General features: G+C 47.9%; 1 protein-coding gene across 1 annotated transcript in view; it reads left to right on the top strand.

The window, feature by feature from the left end:
- MTURN (maturin, neural progenitor differentiation regulator homolog) overlaps positions 1 to 14,313 on the top strand; it is a 28,875-nt gene extending 14,562 nt beyond the window's left edge. The window contains exon 3 of the mRNA XM_042921300.1: positions 8,956 to 14,313. Coding sequence (XP_042777234.1) covers positions 8,956 to 9,066 — 111 coding nt within the window. The 3' untranslated portion in view covers positions 9,067 to 14,313. The remainder of the gene's footprint in view (positions 1 to 8,955) is intronic.
- Positions 14,314 to 15,696: the final 1,383 nt, after the last annotated feature.

Genomic DNA, 15,696 nt, shown 5'->3' on the forward strand with positions numbered 1-15,696 from the left:
AACAACTTTGTAGACTCTGCTTGTCCCCGTCCCCCTCTCTTTTTTGCCTCCCCCGCCCCCCACACTGAAGGAGGCAATATCATAATGAAAGTTTCCCTCACCCCCACAGCGAAGAAACCTGTTGTCGATAGCCAAACTATGGAGAGAGCCCAAATGTCCATCGACTAATGAATGGATAAAGAAGATGTGGTGTATATGTATGTACACACACACACACACACACACACACACACACATATTGGACTATTACTCAGCCATCAATGGGAATGAAGTCTCGCCATTTGCAGCCACGTGGATGGAACTGGAATGTTTTTATGCTAAGTGAAAAAGAGAAAGACAAATACTGTAAGATTTCACTCATATGTGGAATTTAAGAAACAGATGGACTTACAGGAAGGGGGAAGAAAAAGAAGAGAGGGAAACAAACCACAAGAGACTTTTTTTTCAATGTTTTATTTTTGAGAGAGAGAGAGAGAGAAACAGAGCACGAGCAGGGGAGGGGCAGAGAGAGAGGGAGACACAGAATCCGAAGCAGGCTCCAGGCTCTGAGCGGTCAGCACAGAGCCCGACGCGGGGCTCAAACTCACGGACCGCGAGATCGAGACCTGAGCTGAAGTCGGACGCTCAACCAACTGAGCCACCCAGGCGCCCCTAAACCACAAGAGACTCTTAATGATAGAGAACAAATGGGCTGATGGAGGGAGGTGGGTGGGAGATGGGCTAGATGGGTGGTGGGTGCTAAGGAGGGCACTTGTGACGAGCTCTGGGTGTTGTATGTGATGAATCGCTGAATTCTACTCCTGAAACCAATATTGCACTGTATGCTACTAACTAGAATTTAAATTTTAAAACAGTGAGAGAAGGGGTGCCTGGCTGGCTCAGTCGGTTCGGTGTCCGACTTCAGCTCAAGTCATGATCTTACAGTTTGTGAGTTCGATTCCCACATCGGGCTTTGCGCTGACAATAGGGAGCCTGCTTGGGGTTCGCTGTCCCTCCCCTACTTGCACTGTCTCTCTCAGAGTGAATAAATAAACTTAAAATGGGGGGGGGGGGAGAAAAAAACCTGTTGTCGGACTTGAAAAGCAAAAAAGTGTTTCCCTCTATCTCACTCGTCCTCTCTTTTCCCACATTTCTTCACCACATTTTCAACAAAGCGTATTGATTGTTTGCTGTTTGCCAAAGCACTGCTTTTGAGAGCGAGGGGCGGGACATGGTGCCCGGTTCCTGCCCTCAAGGAGCTTTCTGATGGGAGAGGCAGCCACGGAAACGTGCAGAGAAATCCATGTTACAAGGCAGAACGTTTATTTTGGTCCGGATACCCTCCCAGATACCGTATAGAATGAGCAGAGGAGTTCCATTCCCTGCTGTCCTTACATCGCTTTGCTGTTCTCTGGGGAAGTATTTCCTGAGAGGACATTAGTTAGGCTGTTTGTGGTCTCTTTACCCAGTTATGTGGACTCGGGATACTACATGTTGAGGAACCCAGGCTTTGTGGGCAGGCTGCCTGTATTCACATCCCAGCTCTGGCACTTCGTGGCTGTGTGACATTAGCCAAGTTACTTGACCTCTCAGTGTCTCCATTTGTAAAATTAGGAAACAACTGACGATAGCTACCTTAGGCATCTGTAAAGATTAAATGATGCAGTTCTCACTGGGAACTTGGTCCGACACATCACGCGTGATAAGCACGGAATAAATGCTGGCGGTGATACGGCCCAGCTGAGCACACGAGGCGAAATACTGTTGAGAAGTGAGTAGGACTCCGTGAGACCTTCTGTGGGACTCTTAGATTTTGGGTGGAGAGAGAAAACAGGTGCTAAGTGATTTCAACACATTGCTTAACAGAAGCATCCAGCTAAGGTAAGGGATTTTTTTAAGAGGTGCTGTTGGGGTGTTCTAGTCAGAAGTTTACCCACATAAACATAATGAGTTTACCACAAAAAAACATAACGAGCGACGATGTTGTATGTTTTTTTTCAAACGTGTATTGTCTGTAGTGTGTGAGGAGGGCTGCGAATTCCAGGTATGAGTGGGCTCACTGAGGAATCAAGTGCCAGGCGGTGACTTCCTTGGAAGTTGAGACCTGAAAACATGGCGGGATCCAGATGGGCTCGGAGCGAGGGAGAGCTGGCCGAGAAGGAGGGCCCATTGTGGCCTCTCGGCTCAGAGTCTCAGAGATGCCCCGTGGGTGGGGGAAGGTGGCTCGGCTCAGCCCTGCCTTGGCTCCCTGTCTGGCTCCCATGCCGTCATGGCCTCCAGCAGGTCACTGGACCTCAGTGTCCCCCTCTTTAAAATGGGCGTCGTACATGTTTTGAGGTCTTGTGGATCCACGGGGAGCTTCAAAATCAGACTAAGAGCACAGAGGACCATCAAAGCCCTTCCACACTGTTGAGGTCCGTCTCAGTTTCTGGTTCGTTGGGTAGATCCAGGACTGGATGCAAGGGCAGCGTCCCTCCCAGAGGGACACGCGTTCGGCTCTACTCCAGGGGCCTCCTAGCTTGGACCCAGTGTTTTTTCCCTTCCTGGCTGAACGACACATCCAAATGGTACGTATGTGCAGATGACCGTGCCGAGCGGGCCGTCATTGCCGTCTGGGGAGCAGGCGGGTTTATCCCTGTCGTGCAACCTGTCACGGCTTCGGAGACACCCATCAATAGCCTTAATAAATGTGAACTGGAGAATCGTCGGAGTCTTACATGTTTCTTGTTTAAGTGGCCCTCGGTTGACGGTTGCTGGTCATCACCTGATTGGGCTAGATAGTAAAATAGCGGTTATAGATCCAAATAACGGTGATCGCGCCATTTATTTTTTTCCTCGGTGTTTTCGTAGCTTTTATTTAGTGCCAGCCGACAGGCTTCCCCTGGTTAAAAAACAGTTCACAAGAGAAGAGCTTATGGTTTCCAATTTAGCTGCAAAATCAAACCTTATCTTTGCCCTTTCAATTTCGCCCAAAGCTTTATTTTATTTTATTTTATTTTATCCTGGACCATTACTCCTCCTTCTCTTCTAGCACTGTGGACATTAGGGTCATGAGGCATCTGTTGTTATGACAACTTTGTGTGCTGTTTGGCTGATGTTGCTTTGATAGCCCTACCTGGAGTTACAGCCTGTGGTTCCCCATGTTTTCTTGCTGTCTTTGACCCTGGTCCCCCGCTCTGGGGTTACTGTTCTGACTCCATGTTTTTTTCTTTCAAGAAGCAGACGCTTCTAGCAGAAAAATCCCCCTCGTTCTAGCTTGCTGGCCCAAGAAAGATTAATATTTTCAGTTTGCCACTAATAGCTGAGGAGCCGGGAACTAAACCCCACGGGAAGACCTTTCGTGACCCAGAAAAAGTCCAATCCTTGCTTCTACTCCTATAGTCTGGTTAAGAGCCAGGGAGAAGAGAAAGAATCCACCCCCCCAGTAGGTCAGAAAGTCCGGTAAGAGAAGACTATGCACTCCTGTGGGTTTTACTAAAAGACATTGAATGTTGATAATTTACGTTTATCATAGCTTTTGTTTTTTGCTCAGGTATGAGCTTTCAAACCCGTGTATTTTTTTAGGAAATATGATGGCCCCTGAAAGTGAGAAAGTACCTACCAGTCTCTTGCCCATTTGGGTCTTCTGTCCACCTTGTCACCTGCCCCTTTTTTTCTCCTAGTATCAAGAACACAGACTGACCAGGATCTTGTTGTAGGTTTCTTGGTACCAGTGGCATCATTGATTATTGAGATAAATAGTGACAAACTCCCCAAAGCTTTAGAGTAATGCTTAATGCTCAGAGTGTGGTTTTCGGACCGGTCGTATCCCTATCACCTGGGAGCTTGTTAGAAATACAGAATCTCAGGTTTCACCTGAGACCAGCTGAGTCAGAATCTACATTCTAAGGGCATCTCTGGGTGAATCGTATACACAGTAAAGTGCTTCAAGGCGTCCTCTGGAAGGAGCTCACAGGGACCTCTGAAGCCACAAGACACTCACTGAAAGCTGCCTCGCTAATTGGCTGTGCTCTCCAAGGCATAGACATCCTTCTCCGTTTCTTCCGTAAAGACACTGTAGGCCACTGTGCTAAGTGAGGGCCACCTTTGGAGACAGCAGATGCTAAGTGCCAACTAAATGTGTCCTCAACTAATTTACGTAACTTTCTATAAGACCTGGAGTTAGTCCTACAGATAATTGATCCTCTTCTGGGTCTAAAGAACTTGAATTCTTAAGGGTTGGCATTTCTACCTTTCAAGTACAACCCTGTGTGGGTGGGTGGGCCCCAGAGTTTTTGTTTTGTTTTTTTTAAATTTTTTTTAATGTTCATTTGTTTTTGAGACGGAGAGTGAGTGGGGGAGGGGCCAAGAGTGAGGGAGACCCAGAATCCGAAGCAGGCTCCCGGCTCTGAGCCGCCAGCACAGAGCCCGACGTGGGGCTCGAACCCACCAACCGTGAGATCATGACCTGAGCCGAAGTCAGATGCTTAACCGACTGAGCCACCCAGGCGCCCCTGGGCCCCAGAGGTTTTTATGTAAGATCGTATGTTGCCCAAAGGAAGCTTTGTGCACAGCAAAACTCTAGAAATGCCAACACCACTGTCCAGAGTGAGCATAAAGATTTTTTTTCCCAGTCAGTTGAAAAAATTCCGGTCAACGGACTTAATGATTATAACTATCAGAAGTAGTTGAAACATACCAGATAGGATTTCTGGGTCTGTCTCCTTTTCTTTTTTTTTTTCTTTTATAAATTTTTTTTTTTTAACGTTTATTTATTTTTGAGACAGAGAGAGACACAGCATGAATGGGGGAGGGGCAGAGAGAGAGGGAAACACAGAATCGGAAGCAGGCTCCAGGCTCTGAGCCATCAGCCCAGAGCCCGACGCGGGGCTCGAACCCACGGACCGCAAGATCGTGACCTGAGCCGAAGTCGGACGCTTAACCGACTGAACCACCCAGGCGCCCCTGTCTCCTTTTCTTTAGAAGAACAAGCGGATACAGTATAAGCAAGGAGCCCAGGATTCTTACCAGTCTGCCTGTATTCCTGTCTCTGACATGTCTTCCTGACTGTTAAAAATTTGGATCCAGAAGTTAAATGTAGATGTACCTGCCGTAGATGGGAGTAGAGGCAGAGGTGGGAATGCTAGATTATTGCATGTCTGTATGGTATTCTTTGCAGTCCCAGGCAAATTATAGTTCTGGTGCTTTTTCTCCTCTGCTCTGTGTGTTTCCCAATTGTACATACTCATAAGTGTAGACATTACCATTGTCCATTGAATGTTTTAAAAGGTGTATTACTCAGTAGAAAACATTGAGGCCTCCAGCTGAAGGAACAGCATCGCCAGCTGGAAGGGAACCTCCTGGGTAGCTGGTGGTCAGGTTGTAGTCTGCAGTCTGATGGCGTGGGTTTGAATTCTGGCTCTGACACTAACTGGGTAACTCCGTGCTTGCGAGTGACTCAACCTCTCTAGGTCTTATCTGTAATAGGGTGATAATTATAGGGCCTGGGGCTATTCCGAGGAACCAATGGAATTAATATATGTAAAGCTGCTTAACTCCCATGCCTAGAAGATAGTAACATGACCAGTATTGACTATTATTATTATTACATCTGAAGTGTGATCAAATTGGTGGGTTGGATGGAAGGCTGTGACTGTAAGTCTGAGAATCAGACGAAGAGGCTAACAGAATTGAGTTTCTTCCTTCTTCTCTTTACACTTCTTATAGTACTGATTACCAGTGAGGTGACCCAGAAGGGAGCACAGCCGAGGGGCAAGGGAGGAGCGGGGGCTGGAGGCCGTCCAGATGCAGCCGGCACTCCCCCTTGAATACCTGAACTGCTGTGCTTTATTATTATTATTTTTTTTTTATAATTTTTTTTTAACGTTTATTTATTTTTGAGACAGAGACAGAGCATGAACGGGGGAGGGGCAGAGAGAGAGGGAGACACAGAATCAGAAGCAGGCTCCAGGCTCTGAGCCATCAGCCCAGAGCCCGAAGCGGGGCTCGAACTCACAGACCGCGAGATCGTGACCTGAGCTGAAGTCGGACGCTTAACCGACTGAGCCACCCAGGCGCCCCTATTATTATTTTTTTAAAGTGCGTTTGTGTGTGTGTTTCTTTAGAGAAAGCACATGCGTGCTGCGTGCGTGTGAGCAGGGGAGGGGGAGAGAGAAAGAGGGAGACGGAGACTCCCAAGCAGGCTCCGCGCTGTCAGCACAGAGCCCCACGCGGGGCTCCATCTCACGAACCGTGAGATCATGACCTGAGCCGAAATCAAGGGTCAGATGCTTAGCCGACTGAGCCACCCAGGCCACCTGCACTGCTGTGCCTCACAACGAGAAGCCACTGAATAATTCACACGGGGCTCTACGGTTTGCTGACCGTGGCCACACTCACTTTCCCGTTTAGTCTCCAGAGTTTCTCTGGACGCAGAGCAGGTGTCACGGTTCCCACTTTCCAGAGAAGGACGCCGAGGCTCAACCAAGGTAGTGGCGTGGCAGAGGTCCCCAGCTAGAGCCGTACCTTCTGGATGCCAGGTCCAGTGCCTTTTTCACACAGCCTCTCGTGAATCTGCAGACGCTGCACTAAAGTTGCCTGGGAAGTCGGGAAGTTCCGCTTCCCGGAACAGAACTGCTTCTGTTCTTTCTCCCTCCTCTCAGGGCAGGGGGTGAGCAGTTCTAGATGTAGCATGCACGTATTTCCCACGGAAGGGAAGGGCCTCACGTGTGGCTGATGCTCTAGACCTAAAACTATGTCCTTTGGATTCACATAAAAGTAAGATAGGGAGCTAGGAAGAGGAGAGAGGGGAAGAGTTGTGGTAATGGTTTCATGGCTCGCTGGGACCTCTTCTACAAACCACCCTAAGCTGAGGAGAAGAAGGGTGTTGAGGGCTACCTATGGTTTGGGTTCGTGTGAATTACCTACGCGTGTCGTGAGAAAGAATAATGGTGGGCACGTGTCTTCAGGACAAGATGGCAAACGTGTGGATGCATACCTCCACCACACCCTCTTTACCCATGGCCGCCATTGCTAATGGACCACCGTCTTTCCCACTGAGCCCCTTGGGATCCTCAACCCAGGGCTCCAGGCAGCCACTACCAGTCAGATTCTTTAAGTGAGAGAGAACTCCTTGGCCACTCCTCTTTTAAGGGGGTATCCCTTCGGGGCAGTGAGGAGTCACATTTATTGCCGAATTAACGCATCTGCAGTTGGCATTTTGGTGATGCTGGGGTTCTCCGTAGGGGCAACAATACTTCTGTTTTACCAGTGACCTACATTATCACCACTCATTTGATGCTTTCACGTTTTGCCGTGTCACCAAGCATCTCTTCAAATAAAAATGGAACATCAAAATACTCGTCATCTGTGTCCATTGTGGCCATCTTTCCTCTCTCTTTAGGGGAAAAGATGATCCTTTGCTCACTCTCCTAAGATGTGAGAGGGAGACAGCAGTGGGAGAAAGGGGCTTCTTGCTTCCCCCAGGCATAGGCGAGATCGCTCCACACTGTCCAGGCTAGCGGGGATGCACTCCTCCTGCCTCACCCCTCCAAGCCAACAGTGGCTCTTTGAGACATCCGCAGCACTCTGGGCTCTGAGGGGAAAGCGTGTGGCTGCAGCTGGCCATCTGCCTCACCAGGCCACATGTATAACATGACCCAGGGCCTGGCAGATGATCTGGTCCTGAGTGTGTTCGTGGGGCTCTGTGAGACCGGCAAGGGTTGCAGTTGGAGAACTTCAGGGTAAAGGCATCCTTTTGGTTGGGATTCTGCTTTGTCCTTGACTCGTTTAAGCATTTGGGGGAGAGGCTGGGAAGACAGGGGAAGGGAGCACGGGTTGCAGGGCACCGGGGGGTCATGCAAAGTGAACAGAATGATCTAACTTATTCGAGGGGCTTAAGGCAGTTAGTTTGGCTCATAGGGCCATTCAGTGAAGTTGCCTGAAAGTGATCAGCCAAGAGGGCCACCACGTGAGAAAGTCAGGGCAGTCACATGCAGTGACCGTAAGTCTCACCGAGAAGCTGTGGGATTGGAAGCACCGTGATCACGGTCGGGGCCCAGGAGGACCCAAGGCCATGGCTTCCTGCCGGCACCAGAGTTTTTCATTCATACTGATCAGACCCAGCAAATGGCACTCAGGCTTCTAACCGAAGACCAGTCAGTGCTTTAAGAAAACGTTTACTGTGTATTTATTGTGAATTTCCCTGATGATAATTACAGAGCCTCTGGAAAATACAAAAAGATAAAAAGGAAATAAAAACGTACCCATTACCTCATTGTCTAAAAACAACACTTCTGAAATGTGGATGTATTTTGTCAAAGTCTTTTTTTCTAGGCATTTGTGTATAAATTTGAAGAAAATCTGTATTGCACTGAAAATGCAATTTTTATCATGTCTTTTTACATTTAGGAGCATATTCTTGTATCGTTAAGTTACCCAGAATACTCTTTTAAGTGGGTATATGAGATCCCATCTTGCAGATCCACTGTGATTTGTTAAATATTTTGTTAAATAGATTTTGTTATTTTGTTACATCTTTTAGTGGTTTTCACGTTTTTCTGTGTGTTACAAATGCTGGCAGCACATGTTTTTAGGTCGGAAAATAGAGGGGGATAGATTTTGGTCGTCTTGATGGAACAGTCAGCACTGTCCATTGTACTTCTGCTGACATCTGACATCCCAGATGTGTGTGTGTGCATAGACACTCTATTATTGTACATGGGGGTGTGGTGCCATGCTTTGCTACTTAAAAGTAGAGAAATCTCCAGGCTCCCCAAGAAAACTTAGCCTTTTGGGCACCAGCCCATTAAAGCTTTGACATTTCCACCCAATACGGTTATAAAAATAATCGTGGGCACAGTTCACACCAGTGGGGAATCCATCGGTGCTGTGCTAAGTCCTGTCAGGTGCTGTTGAATTGGGATCAGACGTCTTTGATTACCTTCCTGCCCGCGGGCCACTTGGTACTCACGGCTGGTTCTCTTCTCTCTCCTGTAGTTACTGGGGCTTCCGGATGCAGACGATGATGCGTTTGAAGAGTACAGTGCAGACGTGGAAGAGGAGGAGCCAGAGGCGGACCACCCCCAAATGGGGGTCAGTCAGCAGTAAACTTCCGAGGGCTCCCACCGAGGAGAGTAAACCCCCGGTACCTGAGGTGGGGTTGCGTGCTCCTGGGTTAGCAGTTTGCGTTAGCACTTCGAAACAGGACGTCTGGCTCCCAGCATCCAAATTCAAACCAAGTACCTTTTTATTGACCACAAAATTTCTGGAATGAGCTTTGCTCAGAAGTGACCTGAAGTTTACTTCCATTTCCGTGGGTTTCTATGGAGTTGTCTCGGTAGCCTTTGCCATTTTGAAGTTAGAGTCCATTTTGTGGCTGACCGTTCTCTCCTGAGTTTGTGTTGAAGAACTCACTTTCACTGACTCGAACGTAGAGAACTCGGAATGTATTAAGGATTATGTTTTGAGTCCTCACAGGTGACATTATTGAGGGGAAAAGCATGGCAGAGAAGAAATGCAGTCTGCACTTTTTACGTACTTTTTAAGTGTCCATGAGTGAAGGAATTTGCTTATAAGGCATGAGTTTTAATACCTAGTCATTAAACTGCACAAGTGCAAATACAAGGGCAGAAAAGGATAATCACTTAGCTTTGGATGAAGAGGGTAAGGGAGGCAAAGAAGCCTTTGCTTAAGTGTTCCGCCATCACTAAGTTACCTGGATAGATTGCAGCTGGTTCATGGTTAGGTGCAAACATGCCTTGCATGTTCAGTTATTTCAAAACATGCTAATTCCAAAGCCACTTTTAAAATCGAATAGCGGAAAATATAGATGGGGTGACATAAATTATTGATTTCTTTAAAATGTTTATAAACCGTCCCACATATGAAATGAAACATTTACGTTCTCTCTTTATAACCAGATGGCAACTTGTTAAATCATGAAAACATTCAGAATCCAAGTGCCACTTAAACTTTGAAGCCATAGGTAGATTTAACGGGGAAATAAACCAGGATAATTTTTTTTTTTAATGTGATGGAATCCTTCTTTACTTTCTTAATTTGTCTTTTATTCTTTAAAAAAAGAAAAGTCAAGAAAAGGATCCCACTGTATAATTTCTTAAAAAAAAAAAAAACAAATGTCATCAGGTGCTTCGAGGAACCTAACTGCCGTGACTTTTTAAAGCGATAGGAACATGAGAATCTTTCAGTCGTGGGTTAGCTTGGTTCAAAGGGGGGGAAGTTCTAATGATCAAACTACTAAGACAACTCACAGAAACAACTGCTTAATAATTGGAAACACTGCTGTCAGTATTCAGCCAACAAATACGTTTCCAAGGGAAATCCTTTGGAACGCTAAGGTGGAGTTATTTAAAGTAATTCATTTTCTTGGACCTCTCTGCATCTCTCGTGCCGATAACTTAGGACGCAGAATGCCTCTTCCACAACCCTTAACTAAACGTAGCATCTGGGGTGGGAATTTTAACATGCACACACATGCCTGCGAGGTGGTCATAGTTTGGGATTAACAATAAAAGCAGCAGCAGCGGAGAGCACAGAGCTTATGGGAGTCTTGTGTATCTTCCAGGCATGTCAGTGTCAACCTGCTTAGCTAACATTTTCTGTTTAATTGATTGGTGCCGTGACGAGCACGGCTGCTTGTGGCAGAACCGCGCGCTGCGGTTTTAAGTCCTCGGGTAAAACAATGCGGTGGTTTCCATCCGTGCTTCAGTACCCGCGTGTTTTTCCTTGCTTGGAAAAACCATATCGAAGGTTAGCTTCCAGGGGAATGATGTCCCTCCGAGCCGCCTGTTCACACGACACACCTTGGTGTTTCATCCAGCGGGGTGAGCGTATCCCGTGCTTTGCTCCCCGTGTTCCGACCGGCCCCGTACCCGAGCGCAGGTGATTGTGTTCTGTAGATGCCACTCAAGTTTGGTGGCCTCTGTGTTGACACCGTGTTGACTCCACGGGCTGAAAGAGTAAGAATGACTTCTGCCACTGAAATGAAGAAGCTTGAGGAGGGACGCTGGAATTTTACACGGAGAGGCTCAAAATCTGAGTTTCCGTATGTTCGAACGTGGACGTTAATAGAAAAATGTATTTTATGAGAAAGCGTTTAGGCTTTGACCAAATGCGCTCTGGTATTATTATGTTAATGTCTCTGTTTATAAAAACCGCCCCGAGGTCAGCTCAGCCGGTCACTGGGCTGAGGAGAAATCTCGTCTTTGTTCTGCCCCCGGGGTTGAGGATGCCATTGCTGTATGTTACTTATTTCCAAGGCCAGACCACTGACGGCGTCAACACATCGGACTGTTTCCTCTCCAACTTCCTTTCCTCTGATTGTGCACACCCGCGCCCGGGCACGCGCTCACGCCCACCTGGCTGTGCGTTGTGTGTGCGGGTCGCGTGCGGCGTCAGAGCTCGCCTGGTGCAGAGCTCCACCCGGATGGGTCAGCGAGGCAGGCCGCCTGCGGTGGTTGTCACGGAAGAGGTTCCACAGTTAGACACATTCCTGACTTTCCCGAACATAGAACACTTACGAAGAGGCAGTGTGGTGCAGCGGAAGGAGCGCCGGCCCAGGAGTTAGGACAGAGACCTGGGTTCTAATCCTGGCTCTGCCGGTGACCGTGTGACCTTGGGCAAATCACCTAACTTGCCTGAAACAAGGGGTGTTTTCCCTTCCTGCTTCCACCACGGTCGCCCCATAGCTGCCTTATGACGTGTGTGTGTGTGGAGAGCAACCGTCAAGGAAAGCTTTAGGGAAATGAGAAAGAAACACATTTTGAATCACGCCAAGATGCTAACCTGAGGATCCTGGCCACAGGACCACCTTGGAGTATGTTTCTGTTGGTCTGTGAGTGTTGAAACCCCCTCAAGCGTGATCCCGAGGGGCTGATGACTTCCTGTCCCTTAGACAAGAGGGTAAAGCAAGGCTTCTGAAGATCTAGAAACACACTTGTCCCGGATAGGCAGGCTTCGTCATTGGAAGGCATAGCTTTTCCTTGTGCCCTGATAGACGGTGGCTTCGGAAGTGGAATAAGTTCCCTGAAGAGTAGCTGGAAGAGAGTGGAAGAGGAATACTTTTGCTTTTTTGCCGTGTCATCCAGTAGAAAGAAAAGCGTGAGAGAGAATGTGTGTGAGTGCGTGTAGATGTGCGAATGGTGGTGGCACACGTGTGGGGGGGTGGCGATCGGTGGCTTGTTGGTCATTGTGGGCCAGCTGTGAAGTCAGGCCTCTGGCGACATGAAAAAACCTTAATCCTGGGTTTGAGAGACATTTTCCGTATGGCAACTGGTCCCTGTCTCTGCCTGATGGTCCTACTGAGCGTACTTCGGGGAACCGGAGAATGAGTTAGGGAGCCAGGGAGGGAGGTGGGACCCCACGCGATGCCTGCCAGCACCCCGGATTCAAGTACACGGAGACGTCCCCTCAAGTCTCCCAGGCTCATAGCAGCACATAGGACTTTTTTTTTTTTTTTATGTGACTAGAACATGAAAAGTCTTTGATTTAGGAATTCTCCTTGTGTCCTGGTTGCCAGAACTAGGTTTCGTGTCCTTCAGTGAAAAATCTCTCTCCTCTCGTAGCTACTGTCATTTTTCACCTACAAACGGAAACCTTTCCTCCAGCACAACTACATCTCTGACTGTTGTGTCTGTCTCCTAAGAGCACAAAGTGGATGGACCTAGGGGGGCTGTGCTTGCAGAGCATCGTCGGAATTCATATTTTAGAAATCTACCTTGCACGTGAAAATTCACAGGTTGGGAAACCGGTATGAATACATCTGATTTCCCACGGTTCGAGAGGCACATGGGAACAGGCGGGACTTAATCTGGGGCGGGAGGAGATGAGAGAGGGAGAATGGGAGAGTTAGGGAGTCCGATTCTTAAAAGAAAAGAAAAAGCCCGAAGGCAGTTATCGCGTAAGGTATAGGAAAACTGTCTTCATGGCATTCACGCTAGGAGCCCGCTTTCCTCAAAGGGATGGCCTGAATGTTGAGGGGCGAGGCCTGTGTCGGGGGTGGCTTTGTGGCTTTACAGATGCCCCCCAGCCAAGGAGACCGCGGGCGCGTCCTGCAAATATGGTGGAGTTTTCCTCAATAAGCCAGCCGTCAGCCAGAGAAGCCTGTCTTCCCAAAGTGCCAACAGATCTGAGGGCTCTCATCACCTGGCAGGCGGAACGTGAACCAGACTGGATCTTGCCCTCAGTGTGGAGGCGGCCAGGGGCTGGAGGGCAGAGCCCGCCCACTGACTCCAAGGTGCTTGAGGGTGGTAGAAAGAGCACAATGAAATCTCAAGGGGCTCACAGATCCCTCTTCCCTATAATGAGTGTTAACCCCGAAGAGGTGCCCCTGCCTATTGCTTCAGATGACCAGAGCAGCCTGAGAGTTTTTTGTTTTGTTTTGTGTTTTTAATTAAAAACTCATCCTCTTCCACAAAGACCCAATTAGTTATCTTGGTTTTGTGACACCAGGTATGACACGAAAGGCTGAAGTTGCTTAGATTCTATACAGCATATCTAAAACTTGCCAGAATGCCGGGAGCCTCTGGTGTCCATGGCAACGTCGTGTCCATGGCAAAATATCTATAGCTCGTGTTCCCCGGACAAATTGTTAAATAATATGTTGTCGTCGATATTTTTATTTAAATGCGTATTATAAAAATAGAGGGCCCGTGAGCGTCACATGTTAGAAGCCTCATGTAAAGCGCTGTATGGCTGAATGGGCACAAGCCGTTGAGAGCGTGCCCCGGGCCACATGAACATAAACATTTAATTTACTGAGAACTGGATTCAAATTCTTCGGTACTGCAGAGAAGGCGGATAGTCTGTTCTTTGTAAAACTGCCTTTCCCTGGTTTTTTCTTTTGTTTCGTTTTTGTTGCTGAAGAGTCATTCTTTAAGTACCTGTTGATAGCCAGATGGATAAAGACACAGAGCAGTACCGTGCACCCCTGTCGGCTTTTTAGAGGAGAAGGCAAATCGTCCACCCTGGGGAAAATCCGACACTATCTGTGGGCCAGTCTTAACTGGTGTCTGAGAGCAGGGTTGAGTCATCTACTTGAGAAGCAAAATCAAGGAACAGTTTTGGGTTTCTTTTTTCCTTACGCAGAAAGGTTTCATGCAAGGTGTGTATGCTTTCTTTGCCTTTATATTTCCTTTCCGCGGAATCTCTTGTACATTACAAAACTGTGAAATGGGTTGCCAAAAAATTGTTGCCCTTTGTTTTAGATGCCTCCGGCAGTGTAAATCCTAAACCGATCCCTGTCTGCATCTGCACCTGCCTCTCTCCCCTGCGAGAGAGGATCTCATCCACCCATGTAATTACCATACGCTTGCTATTAAAGAGCCTTCCAAACTATGGTGGTGTTTGCCTCTTTTTTACTCCCTCCACAATGTTTGGTCTGAGAGGACACCTCATGTGACACAAACAAAGGGACAAAGAATGAGGACCGTCAGCTAGCTTGTGGTTGCCAGTGTCGGGGCTGGGTGGGAGATGGCCGGGGGGGAGGAGAGGGAGAAGGCAGTTACGTGAACCACTGACATGATTCAAATGCTGTGGAATTTTGTGACATTAATATATCTGTGCTGATGTCGTGGCTGGTGTTTAGTGCTTTCCCAGTCTTCCTTCAGACCTAGTACTTTAGGTGTGTATACGATGGGTATGACAACCCTATTTTCTCCCATCATAGCGAGGAATCCTTTGTGGCACCGGCTGGAAACCTGTGGTCACTCTGTGATGAATGACCCTGTTTCCCCACTACTCCCTTCCCAGTTATGACTATTTAGTAAGCAGTGACATTTAAAGGATCCGTCCGAAGTTCGTGGTAAAGTCCCATTCTTTGATGAAGAGCAGGTTTCTTTCCCCAAATGAATAGGTCTCCATAGATTGTTAAATGAGATTTGAGATTGCCTCAGTAGACAACAGCGTAGAGGTTGGTGTGTGTGTCTTAAATAACTTCATTTGCAGTTCTTTGTGTTTGGCACGGCTGTTATCAGAGATTGGACGTGAGTAGTGGGCTGTGTGCAGGCATTCCCAGCCTCACTCAGTCAACAATTCTTTCATGACGCCCGATGTAGGACTTGAACTCGTGGAACCGCGAGATCATGACCTGAGCCGAAACCAAGAATCAGACACTTAACGGACTGAACCACCCAGGCTCCCCGAGTCAACGATGCTGACCTCAGCACGGTGCTGGCATGATCTTCCCCAGCCAAAGCCTTTCTTCTGGGGGAATTTCTTTGTGACTGTTATTTGATCACTTTTCATAGATAAACTTTTTTTTTTTTTTAATGTTCATTCTTTTTGAGAAAGAGAGAGAGTGCGGGGGAGGGGCAGAGAGAGAGAGGGAGACAGAGGGTCTGAAGCAGGCTCTGCCCTGAGAGCAGAAAGCCCACCCAATGCGGGGCTTGAACTCATGAACCGTGAGATCATGATCTGAGCTGAAGTTGGACGCTTAACCGAGGGAGCCACCCGGGTGCCCCCACAGGTAAACTTGTTAAAATGTAGCTCGACTCCTTTATCTAATTGCAGAGACTGGTGTTAGAAAGACCCACATTTCCCCCTTTGTGGCGAATCGTTCTGAAATCCATTGGCTGGGGGTAAAGGTTCTCCCCGGGCTCCCCCCTGACCAGCGATGTGGCCGTGTCACCTCTCCCCGTCCCCCATCTTTGTCTCCTCATCTGTAAAAATAAGACTGTGGACTCATTTCCAAGTTCCCTCCAGGCACTAGCATTGTGGGGA

This window comes from Panthera leo, chromosome A2 (assembly GCF_018350215.1).
Source record: "Panthera leo isolate Ple1 chromosome A2, P.leo_Ple1_pat1.1, whole genome shotgun sequence".
In the NCBI taxonomy this organism is placed as follows: Eukaryota; Metazoa; Chordata; class Mammalia; order Carnivora; family Felidae; genus Panthera; species Panthera leo.